Here is a 17846-nt window from a genome sequence, read left to right on the forward strand (position 1 = left end):
GGTTCCACAAGGCTGCCTGGCAAGAGCAGCTGCATTGACCTGCTGCGAGGTATTGGGGTGAGAATATATGTCTAAGAGAAGCTTGCCAACATTTGAATGCTCCCTGAGGAAACTGGGTTCCTTCCTGGAAGGAGGGGCAAAGCACAGCACCTCTAGCTCAGCAAAGGGATATAGAGAATAACAGCTATTTTCATTCATTAGAATTTCCAAGCAATTCCTCCTCCAAGACATGGCCCTCTTCAGAAGGCATGGGTGTCTGCTGCAACACCTCTTCCTCCTGAGGTGGTTGCCAGCCTTTGCAGCCAAGTCACCTTCTTTTCTGTCAATAAATCAGTGTAAAGGTTCTCTACGAAAGGGCAGAAGTAGCCTTTCCATATCTGCAAGGATAGATTAGCTAATCTTCTTTAGCTAAGACATACATTTTGCATTCTTGCTAGGCAATTTCTTCCAATTGCAGAGTCACTTCTTCCTGGATGGAAAAGTACTACATCCTTTCCACTCTCATTTTTGCCACACAATGTTCAACTTTTTGAAAAGCATCTGTCAAGTCACTAACATATTCTTGTGTAAACTCACTCTTCTGTATCAGTAATGCAGGTTAGTCAGTTCTTGCTGCTGGATGTTAAGAGTCACCTAGGGAGCTCTACATATGCCATCTTGGTAGTCAAGATAACCTCACAATTAATTGGTAGTAGTTGTAACCAGTGGGGTAGTAGTAGTCAGTGGGGTCACTCAGAGGAGAAGATGGTGAAATGCAAACAGGGGACACAGAAAGGGCTGAACTCCTCAATGCCTTCTTTGCCTCGGTCTTCTCCGATAAAGAAAACAATGCCCGACCTGAAGAATTTGGAGCAAATGATTCAGCAAAGGAAACACAGCCCAGAATAACTAAGGAGATAGTACAAGAATACTTGGCTAGTTTAGATGTATTCAAGTCTCCAGGGCCAGATGAACTGCATCCAAGAGTGTTAAAAGAACTGGCAGATGTGATCTCAGAACCACTGGCAGTCATCTTTGAGAATTCCTGGAGAACAGGCGAAGTCCCGGCAGACTGGAGGAGGGCAAATGTTGTCCCTATTTTCAAAAAGGGGAAAAGAGAGGACCCAAATAATTATCGCCCAGTCAGTCTGACATCAATACCAGGGAAGATTCTGGAGCAGATCATTAAGCAAACAGTCTGTGAGCACCTAGAAAGGAATGCTGTGATCACCAATAGTCAGCATGGATTTCTGAAAAATAAGTCATGTCAGACTAACCTGATCTCGTTTTTTGACAGAATTACAAGCCTGGTAGATGAAGGGAACTCAGTGGATATAGCCTACCTTGATTTCAGTAAGTCATTTGACAAGGTGCCCCATGATATTCTTGTAAAGAAGCTGGTAAAATGCGGTCTTGACTATGCTACCACTCAGTGGATTTGTAACTGGCTGACTGACCGAACCCAAAGGGTGCTCATCAATGGTTCCTCTTCATCCTGGAGAAGAGTGACTAGTGGGGTGCCACAGGGTTCTGTCTTGGGCCCGGTCTTATTCAACATCTTTATCAACGACTTGGATTATGGACTCAAGGGCATCCTGATCAAATTTGCAGATGACACCAAACTGGGAGGGGTGGCTAACACCCCAGAGGACAGGATCACACTTCAAAACAACCTTGACAGATTAGAAAACTGGGCCAAAACAAACAAGATGAATTTTAACAGGGAGAAATGTAAAGTATTGCACTTGGGCAAAAAAAATGAGAGGCACAAATACAAGATGGGTGACACCTGGCTTGAAAGCAGTACATGTGAAAAGGATCTAGGAGTCTTGGTTGACCACAAACTTGACATGAGCCAACAGTGTGACGCGGCAGCTAAAAAAGCCAATGCAAATCTGGGCTGCATCAATAGGAGTATAGCATCTAGATCAAAGGAAGTAATAGTGCCACTGTATTCTGCTCTGGTCAGACCTCACCTGGAGTACTGTGTCCAGTTCTGGGCACCACAATTCAAGAAGGACACTGACAAACTGGAACGTGTCCAGAGGAGGGCAACCAAAATGGTCAAAGGCCTGGAAACGATGCCTTATGAGGAACGGCTAAGGGAGCTGGGCATGTTTAGCCTGGAGAAGAGGAGGTTAAGGGGTGATATGATAGCCATGTTCAAATATATAAAAGGATGTCACATAGAGGAGGGAGAAAGGTTGTTTTCTGCTGCTCCAGAGAAGCGGACACGGAGCAATGGAGCCAAACTACAAGAAAGAAGATTCCACCTAAACATTAGGAAGAACTTCCTGACAGTAAGAGCTGTTCGACAGTGGAATTTGCTGCCAAGGAGTGTGGTGGCGTCTCCTTCTTTGGAGGTCTTTAAGCAGAGGCTTGACAACCATATGTCAGGAGTGCTCTGATGGTGTTTCCTGCTTGGCAGGGGGTTGGACTCGATGGCCCTTGTGGTCTCTTCCAACTTTATGATTCTATGATTCTAACCATGAGCTCATATATGTTTATATTCGCTTGCTTTGATATAGGCAAATTGGCTGCTTTGATGTTATCCTTTTCTGAGGGCTCTTTTTAAAAGAGAGAGATTTGATCAGTGTTTTGCGTTAGTTTTCTTTCTATCTTTTGTTTTTTGGAATTTTTATTAAAATTGGTTGTATTTTATATTGTTTTTAGGTAAACCAGATCCCAGGGAAGGGAAAGGAGATTAGGAAGGTAAGCACCATATTTACTCAAGTCTGAGGCGCCACTGAATCTAATGCACACCTCAATTTTCAGAACCTTGAAACGAAAAAAGTATATGCTGACAAATGTAATTGTGCCATCGAATCTAATGCGAACCTTAATGTTTGCAAAATAATTTGGCCAAAAAAGGTGAGCATTAGATTCAAGTAAATACAGTGGTACCTTGGGTTACATACGCTTCAGGTTACATACACTTCAGGTTACAGACTCCGCTAACCCAGAAATAGTGCTTCAGATTAAGAACTTTGCTTCAGGATAAGAACAGAAATCGTGTCCCAGCGGTGCGGCGGCAGCAAGAGGCCCTATTAGCTAAAGTGGTGCTTCAGGTTAAGAACAGTTTCAGGTTAAGAACAGACCTCTAGAACGGATTAAGTACTTAACCTGAGGTACCACTGTACGGTAATTACAACACTGATCCATGTTACTGAAAATGATTTGCATATGCAAAAAACACCACAGCAAGTCACAAATCTGGGTATCCTGGTACTAAAAACAAACAGGCTTTCTGGTGTGATCTGTGTATATAATGAAATTGAGGCTAACAATCAAATGAAGATTTTTAGTTGATTGATAATTGGCTTTAACTGAATAAATTTAGGGATGAATTGCAATATTACCAAATCCCCAACAATATGGTTGCTTTTTGAGATACTGAAGATAACTTACAATTTGATTTTAAAAAAAAGGCTAACACTACCAGAGGAAATTTTTGGAAAACAGTATTAAATGGAGCTATTGAGTTTTCTGAAGCAGCTAATACCTGGATAACGTTCCTTCATATAAGCAGAATTACCTATAAGCACACCTGAACCTCTCTGCCATATATGTTTACAAACCCAGCTTAGAAAAAGTTTTGGAATTATTTAGCTTTTAGAAATTAACAGCATATTAATTTTTTATTGCACAGAATCAATCAATTATTAAAGCTCAGGGATCCATTGCTAATTATATAATCAAATACTCTCACAATCATGAATTCTGATTTGTATCACTTGAATTCTGAGATTTCCCCCTTTTTCATGTGATGATGTGCTTAGTTTCATTCTACATTATGCTTATCAGGAGTGCCAGCGTGGCCCTGCGCCTGTGGGTGCCCAGGGCAGTGGGTGCTGAAATTCATGGGTAATTTTGCGGGTGCTTGGGCACCCAGGGCCCAAGGGAGCTGGCACCTATGATGCTTATATTACATAATATAAATGAAAAAAGCTTTAAAGTCATGTTTATTAGCAGAAAAGTTCATATCTACCGTAGTACAGTATTTCTTTCTCCATTAACCGTAACATATCAGGGCAAAAGTAACCTCAAAATAAAATGCAAACTCAAGCCCCACCAGTTTAAATTTGTCTCCACTGATCAACAAACTAAAGCTTTTGTTGATTCATCCAGCAGTAAAAACCAGTTCAGCATCAGCCATGAACGAAATGTTGCTGGATTATCACCCTGTTTCTTCTTAATCCTAACAGTGCAGTCCCATGTGTCTACTCAAAAGTAACCCCATTAAGTTCAAAAGGACTTCCTTCCAGGCGAGCATACAGTTGTGGCCTTAGAAATTTTATCATATTATAGAACCATTATTGTATAATCAGTATTGTCACAATCACAGCATTATTATTCAAGGATAGGCATCAAGCTAACGTGGTTTTATTTAACTTATGTTTTTCATAATTGTACAGAGCAATTGCGGGGAGGCTGGCTATTCCATGCATCAGGCTGCAATCCTAACCCAGCCTACTCAGGTGCAAGTACCACTGAACTGGGTGAGGCTTACTCCCAGATGTGACGGGACTGCAGTCTCAGTCAAGTGAAATATGGTGGACTGGCACACAAGCCTGTGTCCAGCGTCTGAAGGCTATTGTACTTTACATATAAATTTTATTATTCACCCATGGGATGGAACCATTATTCTGCAATGATATATATCCCATAAATAAATAAATACTTGCAACTATGAAGTTTACAAAACAGCTGATGAAAAAGACCTCTTCCACTCACTTTCACTTTTTTAAAAAGTCACGTTTTAACACAATCGTAAATATCAAGGTTGTTTAGTCAGAACTGTGTCCAGCAAATAAAAAGCCTAAGCTCAGCTAGAGTTTTTGTAGGATTGTTCACTCTTTACCAAGAACACAGTGCGAGGCTGGAGTCCTAACTCACAAAAGGCACAGATGAGATAAATCTTTAAAGCAGACTTCTTCAGGGTCCGGTTGAAGTTCAGATTTGTCTTCAGCTCTTCCAATGTGAAGCTCTAGGCTTGATTTGATATGGAACTGGTTTTAAAATTGGATCTGAAGTCTATTTTACCACCTTTTTAATAAAAAAAAGTCTGAAATGAAGACATTAAACACCATAATACAGATTTCCCCACCATGATACTGAGGAGCAAGAAGAAAGGGCATGAACCCACTTTCAAAGACATCAGTGAAAATTTTGCAATGGAAAAGAAAATAGGATGAAGACAAAAGAATTCAGTTCAGCAAAATAAATGTTTGAATACCTTCAGATTATGTTTCTGAATTTGGCAATGTTAAATAATTTGTTGTTTTGCAAAACAAAAACAAAAAACCCCACAGCCTGAAAATGAGATTGTAAAACAGATATTTCACTGGGATGAGGGGGGAAGTATGGCAGAGCTCCACGGCCCGCTGAATCTCTGTGCAAACAATAATGAATAAGATAGACCAGTGGTTCCCGGTTAGGTAATCATGGAGGACCCCCTATTTTTCAAAAGCCAAGGCATGGACCCCCTACTTTTGAAAATTTTGATAACTCTATGGTAGTTACCTCTGCAAAGCATTTTTTTAACAAAATGTGGGGGAGCCCCTAATAAGCAAAGGTTTTTAGGTTTACTAAAAAACAGACCATAAAATCTGTGATATTACCATGCAAAAATGACCAAAAAGGGGGGAGCAAGGGATGGGGCCGTGGATCCACTGGGTGTGTTCTGACCCCTAGTTGGGAACCACTGAGATAGACCAACGGTCTGACTCGGTGGAAGGGAGCTTCCTAATGTTGCTGCTACATAAAACACACCTTCTTAACTGCAAATATGCAAAACTGCTCCTGCCACATAAAAACTACACGTCGATCCTAATTAGAAGTTCTACTGACACAGTGACCATTAAAATAAATTGAGAGTTGCACAGTAGTTCTGTATCCTAAGTGGTTGATGTGGCATAGGCTTTGTAGCAAACACCTTTTATCAGATGCATGAAGCAGACTGGAAATACACCAGTATCAATACATTGTAAAACAATGCTAATAAAATACAGCCCCTTTTTATTATTTTTTATTTTAGGTAACCAAGTTTTCAAAACTAACAAAAAGTCATTTTTATAAGAAAGGCACCGTTAGTTTCATGTCTGGTTGAGAGAGAAAAAGAAATCATGAATGCTGCATCTGGAGTAAGAGCAGATGGAGCAGAAGTCCTAGCACTGAATGCAGTCCAGCCGCCCTCCTGCTGCCCCTTCTCTCTTGCCTTGGGGCTCATGTACAGGAAAGTACACACTGACATTGACCTCAATGCATGGCATTTGTAGGACCACTCTCAAGAAGCGGTGTTTGCACAGCGGTTCCGAGGGGAATTCACAGGCATTTCCCATCCAGTATTCAAATAATTTAGCTCTCCCCCATTCCCACTTCTTTCCCTCCACATGTGAAGGTCCACATTTTCCGTCAGGAAGAGGCGCTGCTTGGGGTGACTACTTGCTGCAATGGCACCCCAGTCTCGGCTTGTTGGCATTTGTAATCCATTACGGTGGGTAAAGTGCAGTGTTTTTTCACCAAGTAGCACAAAATCGCTACTAACGCTATAACCATCAATGTGGTACTAACAATGATAGCAATCAATGCTCCTTGGCTTCTGCCAGCATCTTCCTCCTTGGGTGGGATAAAGGAGGGAACTGAGGGTGTGGAATAAGTTTCAGCGTCACCAGAGTACTCTGTTTCATCTGGTGGTTCCTTGCACAACTGCCCACCTGGACAGAGACACATATAGCTGCCTGGCACGTTAATGCACTCCAGTTTCTGGCAACTTCCAGAATCACACTCATCAATATCCACGCAGACCTTTGTCCCATCTGGGTCGTCTTGCAAGATAAAGCCATCTGCACAGTAGCAGGTGTCCCCGGTGTGGGGGTCGCACTCAGCTGGGCAGCTGGTCTCATTGCAGAACATCACACACCTATTCGGCGTTTGGGGATGGGGCACATATCCTTCAGAGCAGATGCACCCATACTCTCCCTCGACAGCTGCACATTCGTGCTCGCACATTAACTCCTCGCACTTGCGATTTTTCAGCAGGCACCTGCCCTCCACCAGCTCGTAGGTTTCATAGCAGCGGCACTCGAAGCCGCCCTGGGTGTTCACGCACTCCTGCTCGCACGGGCTCGGCTCGGCCCGGCAGTCGTCCACGTCCAGGCAGCTCCGCCCGTCGGCGCCCAGCGCGTAGCCCTCGCTGCACATGCAGAGGGGGTCGCCGGCCGAGGCCACGCAGTGCTGCTGGCAGCCGCCGTTCTCCAGCCGGCAGTCCCAGGCGCCGGGCGCCGCCGAGCCCCACCGCGCCGGGCCGCCCCCGGGCGCGACGCACTCCAGGCGGGCCTCCAGGCCGGCCACCTCGGCCGCCGTGCCCGGCGGGGCGGCCAGCAGCTCGCTCTCGCGGGCGCCGAAGGGCGTCAGGTAGGAGACGGCGGGCGCGGGCGCGGGCAGAGCCAGCGGGCCGCACGTGCCGCCGGGGTAGCTGTACTCGCAGAGGAAGCCGGCGGCGGCGGCGGCGTCGCAGGCGCGCTCCTCCCAGCTCAGCCGCTCGTTCAGCAGCGCGCACCGGGGGCCGCACGCCGGCGCCGCCGCCGCCTCGGCCCAGGCCTCGTAGTCCGTGCGCTCGTCGCCCGTCACCCAGAGGAAGCCGCGCAGCCGCTTGGCCGGCTCCACGCACGACGAGCCGTCGGGCAGCCGCAGGCCCAGCCACGCGCCGCCCGCGCGGCCGCCCAGCAGCACCGCCGCCGCCTCGGCCGCCACCGTCGAGCGCACCGTCATCAGGTGCCCGCCGCCCGCCGCGCACCCCGCGCTGGCCTGCGCGAAGCTGCGCGCCCCCCAGAACAAGCCGTAGCACACGGCGCCCAGGCACTGCGCGCCCGAAGGGGCCGCCACCGCCGCCGCCGCGCTGCCTCGGCCGGCCAGCGCCGCCGCCAGCAGCAGGAGCCGGGCGAGGAGCCGCATCCTGGCGGGCGAAGCTTCCCGCCCTCGGCGCGCCGCGCTTATAACGGCCTCCGGGCGGCCAGGGCTGGGTGGGGACGGCGGCTCCGGGAAGGGAAGGGAAACGCCGCCCGTCGGGAGGAAACCTCCCGGGGCCGAGGAGTCACGGGAGGGGCGGAAGGCGGGGCTCCCGGCGCGGAGGAAGGGCCGCCGAAGAGCGCGCCCCGGCCGCGCCCTCCGCCCCCGGCTCCCGCTTCCCCGCCGCGCCCGACCCGCCCTCCTCCCGGAGACCCCGAGCGTCCCGAAGAGACGCCTCATCCCTGGCACACGTGCAGCCCGGACCTGCAGCCGGGAGTTCCGCGAGGGGCGGCCGCTCAACACGTGTTTGCGTTCCAGTGGGGACGCGCGCGAGATAAGTGAGCCTGGCTGCGGGTGGCAGCGCGGACTCTGCTTCTCTTGCGCTCCCTATCCCTTGCGCCACATGTACAACCTTGGGAGCCGTCCACCCTTCTTAAGCACAGGCCCGCCCTTTCCCAGCCTGTATCTCGGAGTTTTTGGTTGGTGTTGTTTTGCCTCACTGATTTCCAAGCCGAGGCGGATTTAGGGGAGCCTGACTGTGTGCTGAGCTGAGGGAGGGGCTGCAGGGCGTTGCAACTATGGCCTGGGGCAGGCACAGAACAGAAGGCGAAAGGCAGGGATGCCCAGTTTTGGCCTGGCTCAGAGCACCACTGAAACTTGAAAGATCAGGTCTGCCCCTGTCCCCTGGAAAACCTCTTTAACACTGAATAGGAACAAAGGGCAATTCAGTTTTTCCATGGATTGCTGTTTGTTTTGATTCAGCAGCAAAGAGTGGAGTTTTGTGGGGAAAGGCCAGGCAAAAGAAAAAAGTGCTTGGACAGGGAAAGGCAGCACAAAGGCAAGTTTGGATGAGCCAGTATACAACATCAGGTCTTGCTTGTATATGTAATGTGTGTTTGCTCTCAACAGAGGTTACCTCACCTGTCCACTAGGGAGGTTCTGCTGCTGCTGCTTTTAATCTCTTAAAACGGTGTTCTGACTTCTGAAGCAGTGAGTGGACCGATCATAACACTTTCCTTTTCAAAAAGGCTGCTTAACAGAATGGATTTGGTTGTACTTCATATATCTCTGTCTCTCAAAACATGACCAGGAACAGCACTTGAGACAGGGCACAGGCCATGAGGCAGACATAGCACAAGAACTAGGCAATATTACTATTCCCAATTTTCCGGTGGGATGGGATAGAACATGCGTTGCCAAAGGCCATCTTCTGAGTTCATGACAGAACAGGTTTGGTACTGGGGTGGGGAGATCAGTCTCTTTGCTGCCGCATAACGCCAGCTCACTCAGGTCAGTTATGGGAAATGTAAAGGTAAAGGGACCCCTGACCATTAGGTCCAGTCGTGGCCGACTCTGGGGTTGCGGCACTCATCTCGCTTTACGGGCCGAGGGAGCCGGCGCACAGCTTCTGGGTCATGTGGCCAGCATGACTCAGCCGCTTCTGGCGAACCAGAGCAGCGCACGGAAACACCGTTTACCTTCCTGCCGGAGCGGTACCTATTTATCTACTTCAACTTAGATGTGCTTTCGAACTGCTAGGCAGGCAGGAGCAGGGACCGAGCAACGGGAGCTCACCCTGTCACGGGGATTCGAACCGCCGACCTTCTGATTGGCAAGTCCTAGGCTCTGTGGTTTAACCCACAGCGCCACCCGCGTCCCATGGGAAATATATGGAAGTGCAAAAGAAACTTAGGAAATTGCCGCCACCTTCCAGAGTGGCCCCTGCCTCCCCCCATCTGCCATCACAGGGGCATCTGTGGGACCACCTTGCCCTGGGAAATGGAGAAGAAGCAGTAACAGATTTTTTTAAGGCTCTTTTCCATTTTCCTGTAACTTTTTTTAAAAAAAGAAGATGCTTATTCTTATGATAACCTTGCATGAACCACTTTGTAAGGTTTGTCTGAAAAGCAGTATATAGATACTATAAATATATCACTCATTCATTCAGCTTATGACCCACTTTTATTTCCCCAGTGGAAATGCCCAGTGCCAAACTGCATCCATCAACAAGAACGTTGCAGTGGAACTCATAAAACCGCTTTGGGTCTTGCTAGCTCAGCTCCCTTGCATTAACCACGAGGGGTTCTGCATGGAAGAGGCTGCCAGCTGGGCCCTGCTTTCCCACTTCCATCGGGAGCTGATGGAAGAGTAAACAACAGAGATGACCCTGAGCTGGAATCTCATCAATCACTTTCCTGGCCTGTTACTAAGGAAGGACCTTGGCCATTTTGCAATGACTTCCCAGCAGCAGCCAAGACTCTTGTGGGAACAGGAAGTAGAGAAGTAGATATATTTGGGGTGACAGTGAGGGAGGGGTCCTGGAATGCAGCTGCCAGTAACAGCTGGTAGTGACTCCCCACAGAAGACACTTCGGAACCAAGGATTCCTGGGGGGCAGTCATGTGCGTTAAATGTACGAAATGTTAAAGACTATCACAGCTGCATTTAAAGAAATGGGATGTAGAGTCATTTGCATTTTGACCATGGAAAATTGGTGGTTAGCATCCTGTGTTCCCTTTTCAGTAGCTTTTGAAAAGGGAGTCAGAGAACATCATAGGTGACAACCGGACACATCACACGAGGAAAGGAAATGGAACTGGGCCGGTCTGATAGTAGCACAGGGTGACCCATGATGCTCTTGGATGAATGGGAGCAGCAAAGCCCATGGATTTGACTACAAAACAGAGAAAGGCCTGAGCACAAGGTCAGACGTAGAACCACAGCAAGGAAACAAGAGGGAGAACTCCAGTTGATGCTAGGGAAGCATCGTACTCTAGACTTGATATGTGGGGCATGTGCCAGAAAGGTTTTCTGCTAGTGAAAATGGGGTGCAGTAGAGAGCATACGCTGACTGTTTCCCCTACAAGGAAAAATTACAACATTTGGGGGTTTTTCGTTTAGAGAAAAAGTAAGTAAGAGGCAGGGCATGGTGAGATGTATCAAATTATGTGTGCTGGCATCTGTCTGTCTCAGGAGACAGTGGAGGAGCGCACCTTTGGGGGTGAGGTCAAGCCGCTGGAAGGTTGCAGCGCCTGCCGCCTGACATGTTTTGTTGCAGCTGGGGCAGAGGAAGGCGTTTATATACAGCGTGAGAAAAGTGGCTGGAGAGTTGTTGTCTATTTGTCCTTCATAATAGTGGAAGTCAGGGGCCACCCACTGAAGCTGAATATTGGAGGATTCGGGACAGACAAAAGGAAGAACTTAACACAGTGCATAGTTAGAAGTTACTACTGCAAGATGCAGAAAGACGGGCGGCTTAAAAAGGGGTTGAAACAAGTCCAGAGAGGATGAGGCTATCAATGGCTATTACTCATTACAGTTTTACACCCCCTCCGGGATCTGAGGCTGCATGCTTCCGTGTCCGGCTTGTGGGCTTCGCACAGGCATCTGGGTGGCTGCAGTGAGAACAGGATTCTGGCCTGATCCATCAGAGCTCCTCTTATTAGTGAGTGAAGTGCATACGCACCACAGTACAGACCAAGTTCTGGTGCACAGAATAGCTATGTGTCTTTCATTGTCAGATGCAATCTTGTAAAAGGGAATCCAGAGAAATACTTCATCCATTACACAACATTACATTACACATTGTGTTTGTCGTGGTAACGGTGAGTGTTGCCGCGTCCATGTTCTCATAAAAGTATGACGGGGAAATGTGCATTTCTGAGTCCTCTCCCTGCATGTTTGGGGATGCATATATTCATTTGCACATAGGATCATAGCATTGTAAAGTTGGAAGGGGTCACAAGGGTCATCTGGTATAACCCCTGGCAATGCAGGAATCATTTGCCTAACGACCCTGAGATTAAAAGTCTCATGATCTAGGGAGTATTACGTGTGTACATCTTACAGCAAGCATCAGGAGAGTTGCAACAAACATAATTGCTGCCTGAAGTAACACTTTCAAGAGAAAGTCTTGCACAATACATCCACTTGGCTTCATGTTGGCTCTTAATGCTGCAGCTGTTGGCTGTGATATTAATGCTAAATGTAATTCCACCCCCCATCCCCACCCCCGGTGTTTCTCATTGCCAGAGCCTCCGCAGCAGCAGCAGCTGTGGAGCTTGTCACATTTGCCCTCAGTCCCCTCTTGTGCAATGGCAGAGATGCTTTTTTGCCTCCCAAGATGCTTCATGGCACCCTCTGAGTAAATGGTGCTTTTTGTAAGATGCTGTTCATAGGAGCATGACACTCTCAATAGGAGAAACAGCTGCCTGCGTCAGTTTGTAGACCTTTAGAAAGAAAAAGAATTTTGAAGTTTTGGAATCCCCCCTCCGTCTCCAAGGGCGAGGTGGTCTGGAGTGATTCAGCTGCAAGGACTGCCAAGGAGCGAGCAAGCAGTCAACACCCGAGAGGGAACTGGCATCTCACCAGGACAGAGAGCCGTGCTGTTAGATAAAATGCTGAATAATCCCATGGCACATCTAAGTCCAAGACTGCACATGCCATACTTTTAAAGCACGTTTAAAGTCCAGTTCTTCCACTGGGGGCTGGGAATTGTGAGGTGCTGCGAGAGGGTAGACAATGGGTCCCAGGATTCTTGCGGGGGGGGGGATGCTTTAAATGTATATGCAGCTCATATATTCATTCCTTTCCTGTAGCATTTTAGACAGTTAGAAGGGTTCTCACTGCAGAACCCTCTTTCAGTAGATGTCTAGACAGGAAGAGTGCCATGTGGCCAGTTTCCCCCACACTTAGCAGATAATGCCATCAAGCTTCTGCTTCCTACGTCTCTTGCTTTCATTCTTTGGATGCTGGGAGGGAGTCCACTGCATTTATGGGGGGGGTATCTTTTACAGCCTCAGTCTTGGCACCACCAAGCACCAATTCTTCATATAAAGGTAAAGGTACCCCTGCCCGTACGGGCCAGTCTTGACAGACTCTAGGGTTGTGTGTCCATCTCACTTAAGAGGCCAGGGGCCAGCGCTGTCCGGAGACACTTCCGGGTCACGTGGCCAGCGTGACGAAGCTGCTCTGGCGAACCGGCACCAGAGCAGCACATGGAAACGCCGTTTACCTTCCCGCTATAAAGCGGTACCTATTTATCTACTTGCACTTAAGGGTGCTTTCGAACTGCTAGGTGGGCAGGAGCTGGGACCGAACGACGGGAGCTCACCCCGCCGCGGGGATTCGAACCGCCGACCATGCAATCGGCAAGTCCTAGGCGCTGAGGTTTTACCCACAGCGCCACCCGCGTCCCTCTAATTCTTCATATAGACAGCAACAATTGTCCACTGTCTATATTTGCCACAGTCTGACCAAGGCTAATGCTTTAATCATTTTCTACTGTGGTCTTTATGGTCCCATAAAAGGCTTCTTGGTTTTGGCTGCCCTGAAACGGTACCTGGGCATGGAGGAGCAACATGAGTACGAAGCCTCTGTTATCCTCCTCACTCTTATTTTTATGAGAAGTCATTCTCTCAATGGTGATAATTAAATAGAACCTCTGGCCCCCCTACTATTTAATTTTTATTTCAATAACTTAGTAACCACTCTCAATAATCCAGAATTCCACCCCCCCAAAGCTAGCAAATCGGCATATTTCGGTTTTGCTTTACGCTGATGATGCGGTAATTCTATCCAGAACCCCCATTGGGCTCAAAAGAGCATTAAGAAAGCTTGCAGCCCACTGTGAAACAGAATGTCTTAATATAAACTACCAAAAGACCAAGATGCTCGCTTTTGGGGGGAAACCAAAGCTTAGAAGCTGGGAACTCCAAGGCCATAAACTAGAACAAGTCTCAAACTCTTAAGTATTTAGGAATGGTGGCCCAGGCTTCAGGATCCAATAAACTACACATAAATTCCATCGGAAGTTCTGGGGGGGGGGGACAGCAAATTGTATCCTCAAGTTTTTTAGAACCCAAGGGGGCTTTTTCGTCCCCGCGGCCCTAAAATTATACAAGGCCAAAATGTTGGCACAGCTCCTTTATGGGCCTGCCACCCTCTGCTTTCTCCCCCCTTGAGAGTGCAATCCAAATTCCTTAGAGCCCTCCTACAAGTCCCCAAATGCGTATCAAACGCATGGATCAGACTAGAAACGAGGATGATGAAAGTGGAGGCTCACATCAGTCTAACATCAATCTATAAATGGCTGTCACTGAAACTGCTCCCCCGTGGTATAGCTCCACTGATCCTTTGCAACCAGTTCCAGTCAGGATGGCAGGCAGCAATCCTGAACACTCTTCAGAAACTGGGTTTTGCCCTTCTAAGTCTGGGCTTGGGCCAGGCAAAAGATACAGTTAGGCAAAGAATTATAGACACCAAGAGACAACAGGACTGCTGAAGGTGCCCCGACTACAAAATTGTAGAAATCGAGAGAGAGATAGCTGCACCAGCAGCATATCTCTTTTTTCTTGTATCCAAAAATGCAAGAAGGGCTTTTACACTTTCCAGAAGCTTGGCTCTGCCCTCGCTAGTCTTGGAAAGATCCTTCAAAAAAGTCCCATATGACCAGAGAATTTGTGCCTGTCCATTGGGGGATATAGGAAGCCCTGAACACATTTTTTTAGATGTCCCTTTTACGATGAGGCATGTAGAGAAACCATTGACCCCCTGCTGGTAAAGCTTGCTGACTTCCCGGTAAAGCAAAAAAATTGATCATCTCCTGCTAGGCAAAGATAACAAGATGACCCGGGTGGTCGCCAGATTCTGTGCACAGATCTGTAGGCAGCGACCACCCCCCAATTCAATCTAGTTTGTTAAGAAAATTCCCAAACTCGGATTCACAGGCAACTCTGGGTCATTTCTCTATGGTAATCTATCTTTAAAGTTTTGTGTTTATATGCCTACGACATTTTTAAACTTAAAATCCATTGTTGGATATTGTTTTAAATGTTTGTTTTGCTTCTGGGATTTTAGTTCTATTTGTGTTTCATAAACTGGTCTCTGACCATAATAAATTTCATGTTCATGTTTCAAATAGAACCTCCATGGTCAGAGGCAGTATATCATTCAGGTTACAGATGCCAGAGGAAGGCCATCACTCAACTGTGTGCTCTGCTTGTGAGCCTTCTCATTGGCAATTTGCTGAGCGCTGGTGAAAACTGAATTCTGGATTAGATGGATCCCGCAAGACCGTTTTTCTCCCCTTATCGTTGACTCTCAGAAATACATAGCAAGGATGGCCGTGCAGAGCTTCTGAGGACCGCCAGCACCAACTGTGCTGCCTGGCTGGTCCCTGCGCTGCCAAGACTGCTGCCGCCACCGCTGTCATCAGGGTGCCCAATGTGACAACCGGGGAGGTGGGCCACACATTCCAGTCTGGATGCCACAGCACAGTGTCCAAACTGGATAGCATTCTGCTCACACAAGGCCTGAGCCTCCTGGTAGACGCAACAAACATTGGTAACTTTAAAATCACAGACCACACCCCAGTAGAAGCTATCCTGAAAATAGGAGAGGACGCACCAACTATGTTATCATGGTCCTTCAGCCCCATCCTAACCACAAACCAACTAGCTAAAGAGAGTCTCTTGAAAACTCTCCAAAACAATTTAAGGATAATGATGTGGGCGACATAACAACTCCCCTCCTCTGGGACACAATGAAAGTGGTCACCAGAGGAGCCTGCATAAAGGAGAGGGCATCTATTAAAAAACAAACCTCAAAAATTGGTCCATTAGAACAAGACATTATGACCCTCTCATCACACTTCAAACAAACAGGAGCCAAAAAACTCCTTAAACTCATAGAACAAAAAAGAAGGGAAAGTGACTCTCTAGAAAGCAATAAAACAATATGATTGACATCCTATATTCTAAATAACACTTTTACAAATAAGGAGGGAAGAACTCCCAACTATTAGCAAACAGATGCGGGGGGGGGGGGGAATCACTCAAAACAAGAAGACACTGTGTCACTAAAAAAGTAACAAAACATCCTCCATCAAAGAAATAACCTCAGAATTTGCTGAATTTCATGCCAATCCATGCACCTCCCACAACCCACCTGAACAGGAAATCAGAAGATTCCTAACCAGGCTGACCATGTCAACCTTAACTGCCCTCTCACCCCAGAGGAAATAGAGATGGTACTCAAAAACCTGAAACCATGCAAAGCCCCAGGCCTGGATGGCTGTACAGCAGAATTCTACAAAAAAATTCAAAGAAACCCTGATGCCTTACATGACCTGCCTATTTAATGATATCCCCCAAACCTGAACCTCTTCCAAAATAGTCTCTATCCCAAAACCACTCAAAAATAGCCTCAAAATAGAATCACACTGCCCAATCTCATTGATAAACTAAGACTATAAGATAGTCACATCAATCCTAACTGCCTAAAAATCTTCCTATACAAACTAATCGCGCCGGATCAGGCCGGCTTTGTCCCTGGTCACAGCATAACAAACCCCATTAGGAAACTACTGAATCTGGCAGAACACAGCAAAACAACCAAATTCCTACTGACGATCAGGTCCCTAGACCAGTGTTTCCCAACCACTGTTCCGCGGCACACTAGTGTGCCGCGAGATGTTGCCTGGTGTGCCGCGGGAAAAATTAAAAAATTCGAAAGATTTTTTTTTTAAGTCAAATTTTCGATTGGGGCGCCGTCACTAGATGACCCCTGGGGTTCCCTCCCTCCCTCCCGCTCTGCGCCTCCCTCCTGCTCCTCCTCCGCGGAGGCCCTTCCTGGCTCTCGGCCAAGGCTTGGCGGCTGCCACTCACTCACTCGTTCGCCCACCCATCCCTCCATCCCTGCACCCAGCCTCTCCCCCTCCGTCCCCGGGGCGGGGGCTGCCGGGATCCGTAGTCCCCTCGCCCTTAGGCTCCGTGCCCGCGCGGGGTGCGCGAACTATGTTTCCCAGCGTGGCCTGGCGGGCCGGGCGTTTTGTTTGAAGCGCTCTTCTCCCGGCCATGGAATGAGCGCAGCGGCGGCGGGCAGGGGCTCTTCCGCGCAGACCCCGCGCAGCCTGCCTGCGCCCCCGCGCCGGAGGGGACGCATCGGACCACGGGGAGACCCCTTGGCGGGCGTGCAAGGCAATGCATGTGTGCAGGCGTTGCATGGAGTGCAGTGCAATGCAATGGCAACGCGGCACCCTGCATGCATGCATGCAACTTCCACCGGCACTCCGGACTTGGCAGGTGAGGGGGGTCCCCAGTGGGCGGCAGAGAGAGCCGGGAGGGCGAAGGGGAGCCGGGGGGAGCAGCGCTGCTCCCCGAGCTGAGCCCGGGGGGAAACTTCAGCGTCGTTGCGCCGGGTGTTGGAAGCGGAGGCTGGCGGGGCCCCCTCACCTGCAAAACCTGGTCGCCTCTCATATATTTCGTGCATTGCATTCATCGCCCGCTTTCTCCTCCAAGGAGCTCCCAGGGGCGCGCGTGGTTCTCCCCGTGTTATCCTCGCAACAACAGCCCTGCGAGGTGGGTCAGGCGAGTGGCCCAAGGGAGCACCCAGGGATTGTCCTGGCCAGGTGGGGTGATTTGAACCCTGCTCTCTGCCCGGTCTTCGTCCTCATTTAGCCCCCACATGTGCATGACTGTGCATGACTGAGGTTTTCCCCCCTCGTCTTGGCTATGGTGTGAGTCTGTGCTGTTAATTAATGGGGTTCTGTCTTCGGAGAAGATGAGCCAGCCCTCAAGGAGGTGATTATGTAATTTGCTAGCAATTCATGTCCCTCCCGGCGTGACGCTGCACGCTGACGTCACAGGGCTGTAATGGTGGTGTGCCTTGAGATTTTTTTCATGAAACAAGTGTGCCTTTGCCCAAAAAAGGTTGGGAAACACTGCCCTAGACATCCTTAAAGCCTTTGATTGCTTAGAATGGAAATATCTATTAGCAGTATTAACTAATATGAAATATGGCCCCAACTTTCTACAAACCCTCAAACAAATTTACTCCCAAGCCTCCGCAAAATGCAGA

At 48.4% G+C, this 17846-nt stretch overlaps 1 protein-coding gene and 1 long non-coding RNA gene across 2 annotated transcripts; one reads left to right on the top strand and one right to left on the bottom strand.

Annotated features, from left to right (window-relative positions):
• Window positions 1–4346: 4346 nt before the first annotated feature.
• THBD (thrombomodulin) lies at window positions 4347–8021 on the bottom strand. Its single transcript, XM_083519442.1, has one exon. The coding sequence runs from the start codon at window positions 7933–7935 to the stop codon at window positions 6394–6396; it is 1542 nt and encodes a 513-aa protein (XP_083375568.1). The 5' UTR covers window positions 7936–8021; the 3' UTR covers window positions 4347–6393.
• A 212-nt stretch (window positions 8022–8233) lies between these two features.
• LOC310714411 lies at window positions 8234–11571 on the top strand. The gene is made up of 2 exons (XR_014529722.1): window positions 8234–8327; window positions 9964–11571. It is a non-coding gene; the product is annotated as an uncharacterized lncRNA (long non-coding RNA).
• Window positions 11572–17846: the final 6275 nt, after the last annotated feature.

The sequence above is a fragment of the Podarcis liolepis genome, assembly GCF_965112155.1.
Source record: "Podarcis liolepis genome assembly, chromosome: 8".
Lineage (NCBI taxonomy): Eukaryota > Metazoa > Chordata > Lepidosauria > Squamata > Lacertidae > Podarcis > Podarcis liolepis.